The sequence below is a fragment of the Martes martes genome (genome assembly GCF_963455335.1).
Source record: "Martes martes genome assembly, chromosome: 4".
Taxonomy (NCBI): Eukaryota; Metazoa; Chordata; class Mammalia; order Carnivora; family Mustelidae; genus Martes; species Martes martes.
Window position 1 is genome coordinate 127128957 of NC_137891.1, and position 19141 is coordinate 127148097.

The 19141-nt window shown below is 34.7% G+C and overlaps 2 protein-coding genes across 20 annotated transcripts in view; one reads left to right on the forward strand and one right to left on the reverse strand.

The window, feature by feature from the left end:
• The window catches only part of FUBP1 (far upstream element binding protein 1), a gene marked incomplete at its 3' end in the record, with an annotated part of 33964 nt that extends 18939 nt beyond the window's left edge, over positions 1–15025 (forward strand). For 3 of the 18 annotated variants that reach the window (XM_080802335.1, XM_080802340.1, XM_080802341.1), the window contains 5 exons: positions 706–834; positions 2569–2643; positions 9646–9705; positions 9786–9931; positions 10308–10941. In XM_080802335.1, coding sequence (XP_080658461.1) covers positions 706–834; positions 2569–2643; positions 9646–9705; positions 9786–9931; positions 10308–10316 — 419 coding nt within the window. Of the gene's footprint in view, positions 1–705; positions 844–2568; positions 2644–9645; positions 9706–9785; positions 9932–10167; positions 10942–11522; positions 11692–12493; positions 12541–13484 lie in introns of those variants that run through there. The other 15 variants (XM_080802339.1, XM_080802330.1, XM_080802331.1 and 12 more) reach the window with 9 other exon arrangements.
• The window catches only part of NEXN (nexilin F-actin binding protein), a 50991-nt gene continuing 46767 nt past the window's right edge, over positions 14918–19141 (reverse strand). For both annotated transcript variants that reach the window (XM_080802323.1, XM_080802322.1), the window contains 3 exons: positions 16680–16865; positions 16088–16448; positions 14918–15998 (listed from right to left, as the gene is read on the reverse strand). In XM_080802323.1, the coding sequence (XP_080658449.1) occupies positions 15985–15998; positions 16088–16448; positions 16680–16865 (561 nt within the window). In that variant the 3' untranslated portion in view covers positions 14918–15984. The remainder of the gene's footprint in view (positions 15999–16087; positions 16449–16679; positions 16866–19141) is intronic.

Genomic DNA, 19141 nt, shown 5'->3' on the forward strand with positions numbered 1-19141 from the left:
GTGACCAGAACTTGAGTGTTGGAAAAATATTGACAAATGGGGGAAGATAGGGCTAGAATGGGAAGGACAAGCCAAGGGGTTAGATCATTAAAGATACTGGGTGGTGATAATGTTGCACTTAAAAGCTTTGACAACCCTGAAGACTCTGTGGAATTAATGAAGAATTTTAAGTAGGGCATTGATATCAAGTGTATGTTTTAGGATAATTATTGTAAAATATGATGAGATGAAATATGGCTAATCTGTTTATTTTTTAAGATTTTTATGTTGGCTCTACATCCAAAACAAGACAGGACAGAATTCATAGTTCTCAGATAATTGTTTCTTGTACACATTAGTTCCTAGAAATCCTTTGTTTTAGTCATTTGCCATGTAGAGCTGCTAGGCTTGAGGCAAAACCAGTTTAGGAAAAAACCAGGGCAACAGGATGGTTTGAGGCAAAGCATCAAATTTGGAGACAAAAGATGTTTATTCCTATCCTAATTCTGCCACTCAGCTAATTTTCTAGGAACATCACTTAATGTCTGTACCTCACTTTCTGTAATTAAAGCTAATGAATGGTAATTAATAGAATCGAAAACTTCCCATTTACTATTTATTTTTTGATAGCCATTTAATTTGGGGGTCTACCAAAGAGTGTGTATGTGTGTGAGAGAGAGAGATTACAGACTTCAGATGCAAACGTTGAACTTGTGTTTATTCTAGCTAAGGCAGGAACGGATCCAAATTCAGCAGCTTGGGCTGCCTATTATGCTCACTATTATCAACAGCAAGCACAGCCACCACCTGCAGCTCCTGCCGGTGCACCAACTACAACCCAAACCAATGGACAAGGTAACTATGGTAATTAAAGAATTTATTTTGTATGTAGAAGTAGAAACTTGTGTGTGGAATTACATATGAAGTACATCAATGTATAAAACCTAAAATTTTATAATATTTAATTACAGCTTCAGGAGCAGACTTTCCATTTTTGAAAATAAGTTTGAAATAATTGCTAACTTTCATAAAAGTTTTAAGTTGTAAGATATATTAGGGAACACCCAGGTAACCTAGCTGTTAATATTTTATCCCCACCTCCCGTTTGTCCCATTATCCTGTCATACATGTCCATATCCATTACCCGTAGTTTTTCAGGACCATTTAAGATCAGACTGTACACATCATGTCCCAGTAACCTTAAGTACCTTTTCTGCATTACTCCAAAAATACATTACCATCATACAGCCCTCTTAAACAGTCTTTCGGCATTGATAGAGCATTACTGTCCTAATGCAGAACCCTTACTCAGATTTCACCAGTTGTCCCCTCAGTTTCTCTTTTCTGATCCAGGATCCCATTTGGCAAAAAAGTACAAACATTTTGTTTTATGAAATGACAATCAGATCAACATAGGTTCCTTCAACTTTTTCTCACAATAATAAAGTCATGCTCTTGAGGTCCTACTTGGGAGTTGGCAGTACCTCAGAAATAATCCTGTGCTCTTAGGCATTATATCATGGGGTCACATAATGTTGACCCGCTTCATTCCTGGAGATGGTAACCATAGTCACTTCATCATGTTGGTGTTCACCAGGTTTCTATACCATAAAATTGCATTTTTCTCTTTGAAAGTAAAAATTGTTGGAGAATTTATACTGAGATTATAGGAGTATTCTATTCCTAACAGCAACTTTTATGATAACATTCCTGATTTAGCTACAACTATGATAATTTTTTTTACATCATTCATTTTATATTTATATATCTTATTTGGTATTGTACTATAGGGAAGAAGTATTTTTTCTATTTATACAAAATGGCCTCCTGTTTTATTCAACATGTCGTGTTTTAAACTGTCTGTACTATTTGATTATCAGATTGCCCTAGCTTTGGCCAATCAGGAGTACCTTCAAGATGGCTCCTATCCTTTTGACACGTCTGTCATTCTTTAAGCGCATCCTTACTTTCTTGGACAATAAGATTCTTATTTTGTGCTTCCTGGGCTCAAGCTTCTAGAATCAGCCATTTTTCCAAGGAGCCCTGATTCCATTTAATAAATACCATCATCCGAGAAACCAAACTCAGTGTGTTCATTGCTACCAAGGTGTCATTGCTTCTAAATCCTTTCAGCATAAAGAGCTAGGAAATTTACCTGTGTGTTTATCTGTATACACATTCATGAAACAACATAAATATCTATACATGTATATATTTCTAAGACTGTCGTATCCCCTGCAATTCCATTATAACACTTCAGGGTTCTTTGTAGCTTTTTCCCTTTCCATGCTTATAAATTGTGAAAGACCTTGTATATTCAGTGTGTTTCCTTATTTAACCAATGAATTAAATGCTCAGTGTGACTATTCTTCCATTGTATATAGAAAGATTTTCTCTGTTGACTGCCTCTATACCTCCTGCTTCCTGTGTCTTTGGCAGGAGCAAGAATCCCACTACCACACAGCACCCTCAGTCACTATGGCAGGCTGCTCCCAATTTCTCCACTCAAGGAACAAAAAGAAAGGGCCAAGAGTGTCTTTGGAAACCCTTAATCTTATTATATTTTTGTTTTTGTTTTTCTTAAACAAGGAGATCAGCAGAATCCAGCTCCAGCTGGACAGGTTGATTATACCAAGGCTTGGGAAGAGTATTACAAGAAAATGGGTATGTTCTACATTTCTTTTTTATATATTTAATTAAATTGAAATTGAAGCATTTAGTAAATACCACAAAGAAGGATGAAGATTCTGATAAAATGATGTTTGAATTTTTTTTTATTACTGAGACTTCTTTTATATTTAACTTTTAAAATCTTGAAGTGAAGAATAGTTGAATGCATTCTAAAATCACTGAACTTTTAGGTGTATTGGGATTGTTACAGATAATTCTTAAGTTAGTGGTCACATAACAAGGAAGTCTTTATTTCTAAATGCATTTGTCAACCACTTAATAATTGAAACTAAAAATTGCTCCATTGGCACACATAACACTGGATATTACTTGGCTTTTGTCAAAGATAGTTACATATATTAGTAGCCTAACTGGCATAGGTTAAATTCTAGAGTGCCAAGCAAAAAAAGGGTTGTATGTGGTATTTTCTGCTGCAAAATAAAACTGACAGTGACATACTATGTTAATTACTTAAATAACATTTGCATATATGAAAAAGGAAAAATTCACCCAGAAAAGCTATTTCCATTCAGTAACTGTAGAGCATATACTACATGCCAGACATAATGATAGAGCTGAGAATGTGATTATGGGCATAATAGCTAGGAGCCCCTGCCCTTCTGGTTGTATTCTCATGGAGGATACAATTGTTAATCAAGTGCTTTGCCGGGTATATTACTACGAACTGTTATGAATGAAAAGAACTGTATTTCCACTAACACATCATGTGTATAGCTACTGAGTGGTAGCAGCAGATTTTGAACTCCCAAGAGGGCATAAATCCCAAGTCTCTCTCCCAAATTTGCTTTTTCTTGGGACCACTTGGAACCTGGGAATTATTACTCTTAACCCTGAATAACAATGTAAGTTTGAACTTAATGGGACTACTTACAAGTAGATTTTTTTTTTCACAGTAATGTAAATGAATTTTCTTTATGATTTTCTTAGGGTTTTGTTTTTTTTTAAAGATTTTATTTATTTATTTGACAGACAGAGATCACAAGTAGGCAGAGAGGCAGGCAGAGAGGGAGAGAGGAGGAAGCAGGCTCCCTGCTGAGCAGAGAGCCCGATGCGGGGCTCGATCCCAGGACCCTGAGATCATGACCTGAGCTGAAGGCAGGGGCTTTAACCCACTGAGCCACCCAGGCGCCCCTTTCTTAGGGTTTTTTGTTCTGTTTTGTTTTTTGGCTTAGTCTGTTGTAGAATACAGTATGTAATACTTAAACATGCAAAATATGTGTTAATTGACTGCTATCTGTAGGACCTCTGGTCAACAGAAGGCTATTAGTAGTTCAGTTTTGGGGAAGTCAAAGTTACATTTGGGTTTTCAACTGTACAGGAGCCGGTACCCATAATCCCTGAGTTGTTCAAGGGTCAGCTGTATTTCTGAACAAATAGTTTTTGCTTTTAGAAGCCTGTGGTGTTACTCATTTAAAATTAACACATGTATACCACAGCCATTTGTCATAAAAGAAAGCTAAACAGACTTACCCATCTTTCACTGGTATAGAAAAGATCTAAAGATGGTAGAATTTTCTCATAAGATACAGTGTATTTGAGATTCTCAATGTAAATTTCAGTGTTTTCTTTGCCCATGGATGTTTTGTCATACTCCACAGAAAGAAGCAATTCCAGAAGGGTAGTTATATTAATCTTTTTGTATAGATACATTTATCTGGTGATAAGAATGTTTTACACAGCTTGATAATCTGTTTAAAGAAAGAAAAATTGTTTTTCCTCCCATATTGTATATTCTATTTAGGGTGATCATATAATTTATTGTTCAGATATGGATAGTTTTGAGAATAACTGAGGATGCTATTCTGTCAGAACTTACGGTCACCCTAACTTTTTATGAAATAGTGTCACCGTTTTAAAGATTTGAACATTTGCAATTGCTGCAGTTAAAAATCATTGGATCTGACTTGTATTTTCACAGTGGTTAATATGCCAGAGATGTTCCCTATGTTAATACTTAAAATGTGTAAAAATAGACCTGTTTGTGGACTAGAGAATTATTGGGGAATTAGTGCAATTTGTGTTTTTGTATATTTTATTCATTTGCAGTATAGCCATTAATTACTGTTAAACTTTTTTATACTTTACTTGCCCAAAGTGAGGGGTGTGTGTTGAATATAATCTGTGAGGTCTTAATACCATTCAGATTTTTTTTTTTTTAAGATTTATTTATTTATTTGACAGACAGAGATCGCAAGTAGGCAGGGAGGCAGGCAGAGAGAGAGGAGGAAGCAGGCTCTCCGCTGAGCGGAGAGCCCAATGTGGGTCTCAATCCCAGGACCCTGGGATCATGACCTGAGCCGAAGGCAGAGGCTCTAATCCACTGAGCCACCCAGGCGCCCCATCATTCAGATTTTTAAGGATAGACTTCTCACCTTGCCATTCTTTTTTCATTTTCTATCTTTACTCTGCTGACTATAAAATTTTAATTTTATAGATAGTGTCCTGGACTCTGTTGAATCCTTTGTGGAGAAAAAAAAGTTACAGAAATAATTAAATAATACTGTGATTGGCTTAAGAACCTCCTTATCCCCTACCTTTTTTTTTTCCCCTTTTCCCCAGTTGTGTGTTTTTCTGTAGCATGTCAGTGATCAGCTGTTAATTTATGGAGCAAAGGATTCTCTCACTTGTAATTCTTAAAGTAATGTTAAATTGCCAGGTCTTTAATGATAGCTACAAAGTCAATTTATTTTTTCCTTTAAAAGTTCTTTTGTTAAATGACTGGTTGCTTTACCCTCATTTCTCCTAGGTGCATTACTGGTCCTTAGGATACTTTTAGAACAACCACACATAAGTGACCTTAAATTAGTTTTCAAGATTGATCTTATGTATGTATGTATCTGTGTATGTATTTAAAATAATCTGTATACCAACATGGAACTTTAACACACAACCCTGAGATTGAGTCACATGCTTTACTGAGACAGTTTTCAAAATTTTTATATTTTACTTCTTTATTAAGATTTTTATGTTTATTTCAGAGAGAGAGCTTGTGAGCAAGGAGAGGGACAGAGGGGGAGAGAAGCAGACTCCATTCCAAGCGTGGAGCCCAATGCGGGACTTGACCCCACCACCCTCAGATCATGACCTGAGCCAAAATCAAGAGTAAATTAAAGGGAAGAAAGTAATAAAATATTAGGGAGATAAAAATCTTTATCTCCAAATCCAGCTCCCTTGTTTGGAGAGGCCAAGTTGAACTCTTCCAGTGACAGAGCTGGGATTTTCTAGGACTTTGTACATTCCAGTTCCAAATCCACTGTCCTCTTTACCAAACTGGACAGGCTGTCCCAGCTTTTGAAGGCAAATTTTAGCTGCTTCTCTTTTTTTATTTTTATTTATTTATTTTTTTTAAGATTTTGTTTATTTAACAGAGATCACAAGTAGGCTGGGGGGTGGGGGGAGCAGGCTCCCCGCTGAGCAGAGAGCCCGATGAGGAGCTTGATCCCAGGACCCTGGGATCATGACCTGAGCCGAAGGCAGGGGCTTTAACCCACTGAGCCACCCAGGTGCCCCTCAGCTGCTTCTCTCTCTTTTTTAAAGATTTTATTTATTAACTTCACAGACAGAGATCACAAGTAGGCAGAGAGGCAGGCAGAGAGAGGGGGAAGCAGGCTCCCCGCTGAGCAGAGAGCCCAATGTGGGGCTCGATCCCAGGACCCTGAGATCATGACCTGAGCCGAAGGCAGGGGCTTTAACCCACTGAGCCATGCAGGCACCCCCTCAGCTGCTTCTCTTTACACAAAATACCAATACTATAAATTTGTCATTGTTTCCTTATAAGTAAATAAGCCTCTTGAAACAGGAGTTAAGTTTTTAAATTAGTTTTGTTTTCTGAAACAATTCTGAATTTCCTAGGATTTTTTTTTTTTTTAAGATTTTATTTATTTGACAGAGATCACAAGTAGGCAGAGAGGCAGGCGGGGTGGGCGGGGGGAAGCAGACTCGCGCTAAGCAGAGAGTCCGATGTGGGGCTCGATCCTAGGACCCTGACATCATGACCTGAGCTGAAGGCGGAGGCCCAACCCACTGAGCCACCCCGGCACCCCTGAATTTCCTAGGATTAACACCATCAGAATTTAGGAGAGAAAGTCATAAAGATGAGGTTATAGAGAGTTAATGAAGGAAATTTTAAGTCTTAATAAGGAATGGCAGCCAACATGGAAGAGTATGTATTTTTGAAGTTAGAATGAAGGAAACTTTTGTAATAAGTAAACACCCTAAAGAGATGAAACAGAATTTCAAAGTAGAGACTGGCAGTTACCCTTTGGAAGAGGGATGGTGAAGGCATTTTTGGAAAAGCTGAGAGTTGAGGAAGGCCCTTAAAATGTTAAGCACTGATATGGTAGACTGTCACCTTTGGTGTGTGGTACCTTAATGGGTAAAGGCCCAGGGGGATGGGTGATGGAGGGTGAGCAATAGGGGAAAAGTGGTTGTGGGAAAGATGCAGGTGTTTAGAGAGAGAATTTAGAGTGTTGGGCTGTAATAATAGAATGTTACATGTGAACTCTAGGCCAAGTCTCATCTCTTGAGTAAAATGAAAGTAAAACCAGGGCGCCTGGGTGGCTCAGTGGGCTAATCCTCTGCCTTCGGCTCAGGTCATGATATCAGGGTCCTGGGATCGAGCCCCACATCTGGGCTTTCTGCTCAGCAGGGAGCCTGCTTCCCGCTCTTTCTCTGCCTGCCTCTCTGCCTACTTGCGATCTCTCTCTCTGTCAAATAAATAAAAAATCTTTTTAAAAAAATGAAAGAAAGTAAAACCTCTTACATATTATAAATCTATATGTAAATATTAAGTAATGTTCTAAAGCATAAACTAAAACTATATGGCCTCAAAACAGGTTTTGAACCTAAGGATAAAGGGAGCAAGCTAAGGACATTCCTAAAAGGGGCAGAGAGGCACAAAAGGCTAGGGGGATAGCCAACTCTGAAGTAGATAGGAAGAGTTCTTTGGTTACTTTCTGCAGGGCAAGAGGAACCACATTTGTCCCTCAGATTGGAGGCATGAGTTGAGTTTTTCTTTGGACACCTTCAAGATTGGAGTGTGAGGTGCTTACGACTTACCAAGTGTTTGTTTTCCTTAGAGTCTAACATGTTTACCTTTCACTTTCCACAGAAATACTTGAGTTGAGGGGAGGGTAGGGAACATTTGAGTTTGATGAATTTTCTTAATGTGTCTCCCTATTTCTACCATCTTAGATTATTTTGCCTCTAAAATGAGTATCTTGACAGTGATCAGTTCCTTTTGTAAACCCAAAGTAAAAATTGTTGGTGTTGTAACCAAGTTTGGCCTTAAGTCAGCAGGTTTTCAGGTGTATATTTTGTAAGAGACATTGTGTAGTTTTATTACTGTTGATAATCTGGGGTATTTGGTGGTTGTCATTGAAACCTGTTTCAGATTTGCTTTAATTTAGTGTCTCATAGGATCAAAATGTTAAACTCAGTTCCTCTTTGAAGAGAATTAGGAGAAGCAAAAATAAGAATTTTGTTTATATCACATGGGATTTCTCTGCTGTTGCCTGTATTTATAGAAGGAGGGTTTTTCTTGGGTTTTTAAAGTTACTCATAAATGTTAAAATTCTATTCACTTAATTGCTTCTATTCAGCCAGTTTTGTGATACTGATAGACACTAATTTCTGGAACTATATAAAGTTAACCTTGTTGGCAATATCCAGCAAAACATAAAAACAGCTTTCTCTGTGTCTGTGTTTCGGTATTTTTTGTCTAGCTGTAATTCATCAGGTCAGGTAATTACAAGCTAAATAAAATTCTCAAAGGAGCTAAATAAGAAAACACGTGTTCTTTCTCACCACCTTTTTATTTCAGAAATTTTATACCTTCAGAAAACTGGAAAATAGTACACCAAACACCCATATTTATATTTTCTACTCAAATTCACTTTTTAAAAGCTTACCGTATGTACATTGTGTCTGTGTGTGCGTACGTATTTATTGTGCCTAAGCCTTTACAAAGTAAGTTGCAGACTTAAATTATTTCAGTAATATTATCAGTGTACACACCATATTTAAATTTCCTTGGTTGTTAGGAAAGTGTCTTTTGTTGCTGTGTGTGTGAGTTTTGTTAATTTTTTTTTAATCCAGAGCCAGTTTTAGTTTTGTGAGTATATTTAGGTGGTTAGGTCTCTTTAGTCTCTAAATTCAGAAGTTATACTGCCTAGAAAAAGCTGCTCATGAAAGCTGTGGGTTTTATGTTTCATTGGTCATGTTGCTTTGAGCCTCTTCAGAAATTGTTAATTCTTAATGTTCTTTGTCAGGTTACTTTTAATATAATTTTGTTGTGATTTGAATACATTGTATTGCAGCTCTTAACATCTTACTAAAGGGTATCTTGAACCTTGTATGTAACCAAAATTAGTCTTGGTACATACAGTTTATAGGTTACTAATCAGGAAACAAAAATCTTGACAAGATCTTAAATAAAATATTTAATAGCTTTCAGGTGGGTTTTTTTTGTTGTTGTTCTCAAAAATGTTCTTTTTCTCCATCAAGGATTTACATTTTATTTAAAACCTATAGTGTAACATCCAAATAAATAAGACAAAAAAATAAAGGTCTTTCCCATCCCTGTGCCCAGCATCAGTACCAGGGTACCATAGATTGCTTACTTGAAGTACTTTCCAAACTTATTTTAGAACATTAATTTTCAAATTTTGCATTGACTCAAGATACTTAAATCTTCTCCTTTCGTAGTTAAAACTATGTGGATGGTTTCAATTTTGTTTTTTATTGATAGTGATACTCTAGAACTAAAAGTTAATGATTAATATAAGGCAAAAAGAAACAGCATTCTGATTTTTTTGAATTGCAAGAATCGTTTTCTAATGACTATTTAAAATAAAATAGGACACTAATGAATATATAAAATAAAACAGGAGCAATTCTGACCCTCTGTGCTTGTCTTTATAACCTGTACTTACAGTGGATATAATTTTGTATTAAAATTTAGGGGGTTTTTTTTAGGTCAACAAGGGCAGACACAAGATTATTCAAAAGCTTGGGAGGAATATTACAAGAAGCAAGGTATTGTTTTTATTAGAAATGAGATTCTTTTGGGCTTTTAATTGTGGTTACAGCAACAAAGTTGTTCTGTTTTCTCAAAGGTCAAGCGGTTCCTGCTCCTACTGGTGCTCCACCAGGTGGTCAGCCAGATTATAGTGCAGCCTGGGCTGAGTACTATAGACAACAAGCAGCCTACTATGCCCAGACAAGTCCCCAGGGAATGCCACAGCATCCTCCAGCACCTCAGGTATACTAAACTTGCTAATGTATTGATTTCTGATCCAATCATGTTTTCTGCATGTTTACTGTTTTGTCTGGGATTATGTTTGCCTTTTTAATTTTTATCTGGCATAGCATAACTAAATGAAGTACCTTGGTGTATTGTTTGGGTTTTTGTTTGTTTTTTATAAATGCTTTCTGGCATCTGAGTGCTGAATATTTCTACAATGCCTTTGATTTTAAAAATAAATTTTTTTCCCCCAGGGATTTGCAAATCATGCAAGAAGCCACCACCATTTATATTAACCAGTTTTTCTTTCTTAAAGGATTCACTCCTGAGTTAGCTCCATTTAAAGGATTTTCTTTAACTTTTTGTGTATTTCTTATGTATCTCTTCTGCACAGGGCCAATAATAAGAAGTGGACAATACAGTATTTGCTTCATTGTGTGGGGGAAAAAAACCTTTGTTAAATATATGGATGCAGACGACTTGATGAAGATCTTAATTTGTTTTTGGTTTAAAATAGTGTTTTTTTTTTTTGAAAATGTACAAAATATCTATCACTACTGATAGGAGGTTAATATTTCTGTGTAGAAATGAAAATTGGTTTGTTTTTAGTATTTAGTGTAGATGTACACATTCCAGCAAATGTATTTGCAACTATTATGTGGTCAATGCTTTGTGATATAAATGTACTTTTTCAATGTATACTTTCACTTTTAAAATGCCTGTTTTGTGCTTTACAATAAATGATATGAAACCTCCTGTGTCGGTAAGTTGGATATGTGGGTATTTAAAGGATTCATAATTTCTTAGCAATGATAAATTAAGATACATATACACAAATATATAAGCTTTCCCCATGAAATATTAATTGAGTTTTTAAACACTGGCATGTTTTTTCCCCCTTGCAGTATAGTAGTAGATTGGAGGATCTTTTCCATTTATTGTATTTGGCTGTTTCAGCACAAGTAATCCTGATATCTTCATTTTTTTTCCTTCTGTTTGATTAAAACCTGCATGTGTGTACAATGATCTTTTGGCATACTTCCATTGAATTAACAGTGAAATTTCCTTTTATACATGACCACTGTTTCAGATCTGTACTGCTGCTATAACAGTTAACCTTTCTGTTCTTAATTTAATAATTACTTGATTTCCAAGACTGTTTCAGCATAACTAATTTTAAACAGTTTTCGGATAGTGAGTATGAGTAGTTGAATAAGAAGTTTTTTCATGTAAAGAAACTTTCAATGTATACAATTTTAGTGTGTTTCTTTTTAAATTTAGGGTAGAAAAGTGAATAGTATGCAAAAAGTATAGCTACAGTGCATCTGCCATTGAAACATTATTGGGGTATGGAAATGTTCAAGCTTTTCCTTTTTTTTTCTTTTTGCAGTATAGATAAGCTTTGTTTTGTAAATGCACAAGTCCAATCATTGAATCAACTTAATTTTTTATGTACTTGAAATCACTTTATTACTCTATAACACTCATGCTGAAGTTCTGATATTTTGTTGAAATCCATTGTTTACTCTTTGCATATTTGTTGGCTCTTTGCATATTAATATATTAGACTACATGCAAATACAGTCTGTCTTGCCATTGTCTGTTGAAGTGCAGGTTTGATCCAGCCAGTATAGAACTAGCTCTGTAGGGGTGAGGAGGACTGTGCTGTGTATCATCCTTGATTGTGTTCCTTCAAGGAGCATTGCACTGTAAGTACATCAGAATGACAAATTGATGAACTGCAACAGTATCTTTTTGTCAATGTTCCACATAATGTAAATGCCATACTTTGTGTGAATATTATGTTGGAATACAGTGCTGATATCTTGGAAAACCATAACTGCTTCTTAATTTAACATAGAATAATACATAGGTCTGTATTTTTTTTTAAGTGAGCTTAATGGGTAAGTATTTTTGATATGCTTTAGCTATAGCTAAAGAAAACTGATCATTAAAATTGAATAGTATTACTCATTGGTGCTCCTAAAAATATTGTTTTTCAGTGTACAGTATGCATATCTTCTATATTAATATGAAAGACTTGAAATGTATCAGACAGAAGTGGTTTTCAGTTTGCTAATATTAAGCAATGTAGCAGTTTAACACCATTTCATAAATATATATTGATTTTTTCATTGGTGGGGAGCACCAATTGTTCTGAATATTAAGGGAGATGTACAAGGACATAAATGTTGAGATTACTTATAGGGTAGAAGATAGCAGTTCAGTTCATTATAGATATTTTGAAATGTTTTTGATTGTTTCATAGAACCTGGAGTGACTTCCCTTGCCCTTATTTAGATATGGATATGTAGTTCTAGTTTCAAGTTTAATAGTTAAGGAGTTAGTTATGTGTTATCTTTAAGAGTAGGGTTATTGACATGAACAATTTCAGTATTTTGCATGATACTGTTTTATAGATGACCTTTTAGGAAAGTGGTGCATTTATTAATTAAACTGAAGAAATAGTTCAGTTGGATTCAGTTTCATAACTCACAAATTGGAGGCTGTTGATTTTGATTCATTTAAGGTTTAAAATCTTTATTAATTGCAAACAGTGCAATTATTTATACTTCACAGTGCCTTCCCAGACCTTCCACCTTAGGTTCTGCTGCAAAAAGCAACAGGTAAGCACAACCTAAGGACATATATAAATAAATATTTCAGTACATTAATGTTGTCCCTGTGAGGTTTTTGTGGTTGTGTAATTCAAAAGCAATCTGCTACTGCTTCCCCAAAATGTATTTTGTTATTTATGCTACCATTTCAGTGGAAAGTCTGTAAGTTGTTCAAACAACTGTTTACATTTCTGGGTAATGGTTTTTGGGGGTTTTTTTGTGTTTTTGTTTTTGTTTTTTTGTTTTTAATGGAAAAAAGAAAAAAGAAATGATGAGTAGATTGCTGCTGTAATTGAACTACATCCAAACTTTTTGTAATCTTTTCCCAACTATAGAAGGATTGTTAAAATTAAGAAAGAGCAATTACATAGTTTTCTAGATTTAGGAAATCACTTGATTAGAAACTTCAACAGCCTTCACAATCTTTTTCTGATTGACAGGACATTTTCTTTGCCCTCCAAAGCTATGGAGTCTTTCTTTTTGTCTTATTCTTGAAGTATAATAATTCAGTAAGGACATTATGGGTCAGAGTTTTATTATATGACTTTTTTTTTAGACAATTCAGTTTTCATAATTTTTATATACACTGAAAAAAGGAAAAATTTATAAGGAATACTGGCAGTATGTTTTTGTTAAGGCATGTGCATCAGTGAAATGTTAACTGTATAGCAAATAACCTTTCATAATCTGTATAGCAACCAGTATTTTTCTGATTTATAATACTTTAATAACTGACGCTGCATTTATTTTAATTTTTGCCAGTTTAAAGTGTTTGTGTTCTTATAAATGATTTTAACTGGTACATATTTTGAGTTAAGATGAATGTATTAAAGCAGCATCATATCAGTTTTGTTTATTCAATTTCTAAAATGTGCTGATCCTTTTAAAAACTCCTGCTTATCTCTGCAACAAAGAAAAATATTCAAAAATACTGCCTTCATTTTCACACACAGTGCTGAAGATGCTGCAAGCACCAAATCATAGCTCATAAAATCAGGTCCTGAGATAGTTACCCATAAAGAGGAATCCTTTGAGTGTATGCCATTGGTGAGCCGATGAGCATGGACCATAGAAGGGCTCAATGTAGAAGGTAAAATTGGCAAATCATAATTGAAAAATATGAAATGTATTCCCATACATAATATGGTATAGGGTGTAATGTACCTGCTTTTGATCACTTTTCATTTTAAAGTGCTATTCGCTTGATCTTAAATGTTCCATGAACTGTTAAATTTTGTAAGTTATGTAGTTACTGCACCACATTTATGTGTGTGTATGTATTGTTTTAATAGATGCTAGGAATGTTAAGAATGGTAATATAAAGGAGCTCTTTGAAACTAAAGAGCCTGTCAAGTTTTGGTTAGTCGTAGTTTGCATTTTTATAAAATATAGATGAATGCTAATAGATATCGGGGCATTGTTTCTATCTCGAGAGTTTTTTTATTCATTACCATAAGCCTTCACTGATACTGCGTTTTTTAAAATGGCGCTAATCTTAACTATGAAATAAATGGAAAGCAGAAAAGGTGAGCCAGTTGACTTGAATGCAATGGATGTTAGGAGTGGTAGAAACAATGTTTAGATTGAAATTGAACTGATTTATTTTATTTAGCACTTAAAAACTTGACAATGTGTTTCATTTTTTAAAGATATTTTAGTGTGGTGAAACGTAGAATTCTTATGGTTTCATGTTTCTTTTAGAAATGAAAAGTATACTTTTAATTAATGAAAATGGTTTTAATACTAAAACTAGAGATTTAATACTAGTTGTTTATAAACATTATAAAATATTTCCTTAGCCAAGCACCTTGGTAGTTAATTCATAAGGGTGGGTTTGGGTAGGAGTAGCAGAGTACCTTAAGAGGGAAATAGGAATATATGCAGAAGTGATAACATTTGTTTGAATACTCTGCCAGGAGAACCAGGTCTACCTGCAAACATCTGTCGTCTAGAATAAGGATATAGAAATGATCAATGAGGATGTCTTTTTATTTTCTGAAAATTCTGCCTCATTTTAAAATGTATTTTAACAATACCTAAAGATAATTTTGACTCTGAAAATAACCTTATTTTTTGTTTAGTCACTTGAGTTTTCTTGCCACAGTATAAATTTCTGAGGGATTTTTTAAATTGGTGCTTTTAAGAAGCAAATCCCAAGGTTTTATTTTCTTCAATGATAGCCCTATAGAAACTCTTAAATGTATTTGCGCATATATATATATTTTTTCTTATGCATGCTCGATGCATTTTCGTCCTGAGAAAAGTGTTCTCTACAGAAACTACCCGTGTGTAAAAAGAAGATTGGCTTAAAATGGCTACTGTGATGGGAACAGTGTCTTAGGGAGATGCAGCTTGGACTTGAGGTAAATTGAATACTTTACAAACTGTGGTTTAGAGTTTGCTTTAATGACATTGTATGTAAAAGGGCACATGATTGCTGTAATTTTGTATTGATTATGGTTTCCTTAATAAAAAAAATAAATGTACATTGATCAATATTATAAAGGAGTGTTTTGTTTTCTTTTCTAAAATATTGAAAGACTTTTTTAATACAGAAGTTACTTTATTGAGTTTACATTGTAAAATAAAATTGTCTTCCAGAAAACTAAAATATAAAACAACTTGGTAATAGAACATGGTAGTTAATTATTTACAAACTCAAAGACCAGATTTTAAAATTGAAGACTGCCATTGTTTTTTCCTCTTAGATCTTGAAACTGTCCATATGTTAAAAGTGTTTTCTCCTGCATAAACTACTGATACAAAGTTTTCTCACTAAAATATAATTTGTCAGGCAAGGTCACAACATAAATTTGCTTTGTAAGCTTGAATATATATTACACACATTTGAAAAGTACATGTTAATATTTGTTCTCAACACTCAGAACTCTATATAGGCAGTGGTTTCCATTAAATTTTCTCTGACAATTGTTTCTTGAAAGTCTTAGTTTTGTTCTCCATGCTTCCCCTTTCCCTTGAAAGGAATAGTACCCCCTTCCCCTTATCTGCTTCAGAAAGACTTTGAAACTACAACAAGGAAATGATGTATTAAGGAAAACGCAAATTGATAGGTTCCAAATTCATTAAGTCTCTGCTATTTCGGACTAACTTTAGGTATAAATAGCTCATAAAAGACATTCTTTCATGCAAAATAATATAATTTTTTAAATATTACTACTGTAAACTTAGAATAATTGAGTAAAATTTCCACTTTGCCCCATTAGATACAAATTAACTTCTGCATTTAATAAGGTGATGAATCTGGTGATCATTTGGTAAGGAAGAAGGTATTCTTTAGATGAGCTTGTGTTTTGAAGACTATTATGAAAAGGAATAAAAAGTCAACATAGTGGCACTTCTGGTTTCCATTTTGGCCCCGCCACAGAAAACATGATGTAGTAAGAAAAGGGGGATGAGGGGGAGAGAGAAAGTTCCAGGGAGAGGGAAGGGGAGCTAGTAGTCGTCCGCTAAAAAAGAGAAGAAGAAAAGTGATTTTTTTTAAAGGAAAAAAAAATTAAATAGAATAAAAATTCTAGATTAAGTGATTAATTCTTACTTTCAATTGTAAGAATACAGGTACTAGCTGCAGAGCCTTTGTTGTTGACTGCTTTACACATATATTCTCCTTCATCTTCTGGGAAAGTTTCTGGTAAATAAAGGCAGTAAGTTTCTCCTCTTTCAATATATTGGTAGTCTTCTCCATCCTGCAGTATTTCTCCTTCAAACCACCATGTAATTTCTGGTTTGGGTTCTCCTGTTACTTTAACAGTAAATCTAACTGGCTCACTGTCTACAACCGAGGTGTTTTTTAGAGGCTTCTTGAACCACGGAGCTCCTGATCTCGTTTGCTCCTCATCCTCAATAGTGGAACCATTCATGATGCTACCACCGTCTTCCTCCTCTTCGTCTTCTCTTTTCTATATTAAAATAAGTGCATTCAAGTTGGCATTTAAAGTAGCATTTCAGTAATGTTTTAGTAATAGAACTTCATGTGTAAATGGGTTTTTGCTTCCCAAAGACCATGAAACTGCCTACTACAATGTGTACTTTACAAAACATTCCACTGACTTGAAAGCTATTAAATTATTTTTAATCCCACAAAATTCTAAGAGCATATTTGAAAAATAAAGATTATGTAAGCCTGGTACCTTTTGTAGTGCTGCATCAATTTCCTTTTGTTCAAACTGCATCCGTAATAACTTTTGCTCTTCAATTCTTCTTTGCTCTTCTTCTTCTCTTGCCTTAGCCATTTGTTCAAATCTAGCTTTCATATTCACTTTATGAGTAAATGGGGCCTCACTTTTTTTTGCAGGCTTGACATCAACATCTTCTTCCTTTATGAAAGGGGGCCAAGAATAAGAATTGCTTGTTTTCTAGAAACCAACAAAAGCTAAATATTAATAGTTAATGAAGTTGTCATTTATAGGAACAAAATAATAAGCCATATTTGGTTTACATATTTGTGCTATGCTCAGATGTAAAGATTTTCACTATTCCCTAATTTGGGAAAGATGAAAGTTTTATTTGAATAAGTTTCCTGACAACCCTTTCCTCCCAGTGTAAAGATTATACAGTATCACTGGAGTCCCAGTGTTTTTATTTGCTTAACCAACTCTTTGTGCTGGCTGATAGTACTAACAGAAAAGGGTGGGGATATTATACTTTTTAACTGTTAAAATACTCCCTTGTCACAAGATTGTCCATCACTCTTCACACTCCTATGTAATACAGAAAATGCACTTTCTGCTGTTTTCTACTTCATGATTTCCTTCTTCACCCTTCTTAGCTAATAACTGTCCTTGAGATGAATTTCATCCAACAAAATTTATTGATGGTCAAATGGCAGACGAGTTTTTGCAGGTAGAATAAATGGAAAAGAGGCAGTGTCTGGAAGTTGGGGAAATCAATAAGTTGAAGTAAGTGGTTAGAGTAAGAGCTAGAAACCATGGAAATAAGGGATTAATCTATGATTCAATTATTAAAAGTGTTGAATCTATAAACAATTTGGTGATAAAGAGGTCACTAGTGGCTTTTGAGGGAGGTGTTAGAATAGGGTTGTAAGTACAGTTAATTCAGGGTTTCTAAAGTACTTTAGCTATAGTTTCTAAACTACTTAGACTTTTACGGATCTGTCGGAAATCTCACCATTTATATTCCACAGTACTAAAGAAACTGCTTCAGGATACCACATCCAACTGAAGGACATTCTGAAACAAGCTCTAAAATAATTGCCTATATAAGAAAAATCTTGGTGTATGGATGTTTTACATCAGTTTGAAGTATTGTACCTCAGTTCAACAAATAACAAAGGAGGAATGGGATAGTTTTTGTTTTCTTGAATCAGATTTTTATTTAATGTTGGAAAATCCTAGAACATCAGATACAACCTAATGGGTAAATTCTACTCGTGCTATTAACACAAATACTTCAGTTTGAAATGATAAACCTAACGCCTGTTGATAAACTAATGCCAGACTACAGTTAAATGCTAATGAATGATGTTACAATGGTTTTTTTATTTTTTATATTTTATTTTTTATTAAATATAATTTATTTTTTATAAAAGGCTAAAAGATAGGTTAAATATTGGTTTGCTTACTGCAGGTTTATCTCAATGGGCTCTTCTGAGGTTTAAAAAGGACTTCTGTTCATATGATAGTTAATTTTATCCTTTGTTTATCAGATCTTCAAGATAATATTTTGGCAGGTATGATAATTGCTGTTCTGAGTCCCTCCAGTTATCTTGCTTTCTGGATTTAAGGATAAAAATTTTGTGCAGATTCATAACTGTTAACTCACTTAGCTACTTCAGACCTGCCTTTAGAAAATAAATTCACTGAGTGAGAGAATTCCAGTCTTTCATTTCCTAAGTGTTGCTCTTTCTTGAATCCTTGAAAAGCCAGGTTAAAAATGTTTCCGGGAAATGAATCTACAGAGAATCATGTTAAATGGAATGATCTTTGTTCTCTAGGTATATTCTTAAGAGTATTGACACCCACCATAAGAATATCAAAGGAAGCACAGTTGGGTAGTGAACTTGAGATAAAAGCGAGCATAAGAGATGGTTTTGGAATGTGCCTTATTAGAAAACTAGAAAATCAAACACCATAAGGCAATTAAGTGATTTAAATACCAAATGAGTTTCACAGATTAAGGGCTACAAGGACTGGGATAGAATTCTTCGATTAGGGGAGGTTACATGGATGAGGTAGACCTTGAAAGATGTCTGGAATAGAAGCAGAAGACATTGAAGTGGACATTTTTAAAAGAGGAAACCAGATAATACCAGATTGGGAGAAGGGAGTCCTCTAGAACTTGATTACACTCAATGCCCAAACAATGCTTTAAGGATATCTCAGTGACCCTTAATCTAGAGAGATGAAGAATGTCAGCATCCTTCACAGTCACAGGTTACAGGTTAGCCATGTCCTAATACCGTCCTTTTTATGCCAGTAATAGCAAGAAAACAATAAGTCATCTACCTTATTTTTAATTGTACCTAACTATTCTGTAGGTATGACTGTTGGTGAGGTTTCACTACCTTTAACACAAAAACAGGAGCAAGTGCATGGTAACTGAACTTTTCTTTACCTTCCGTGATATATTTCTC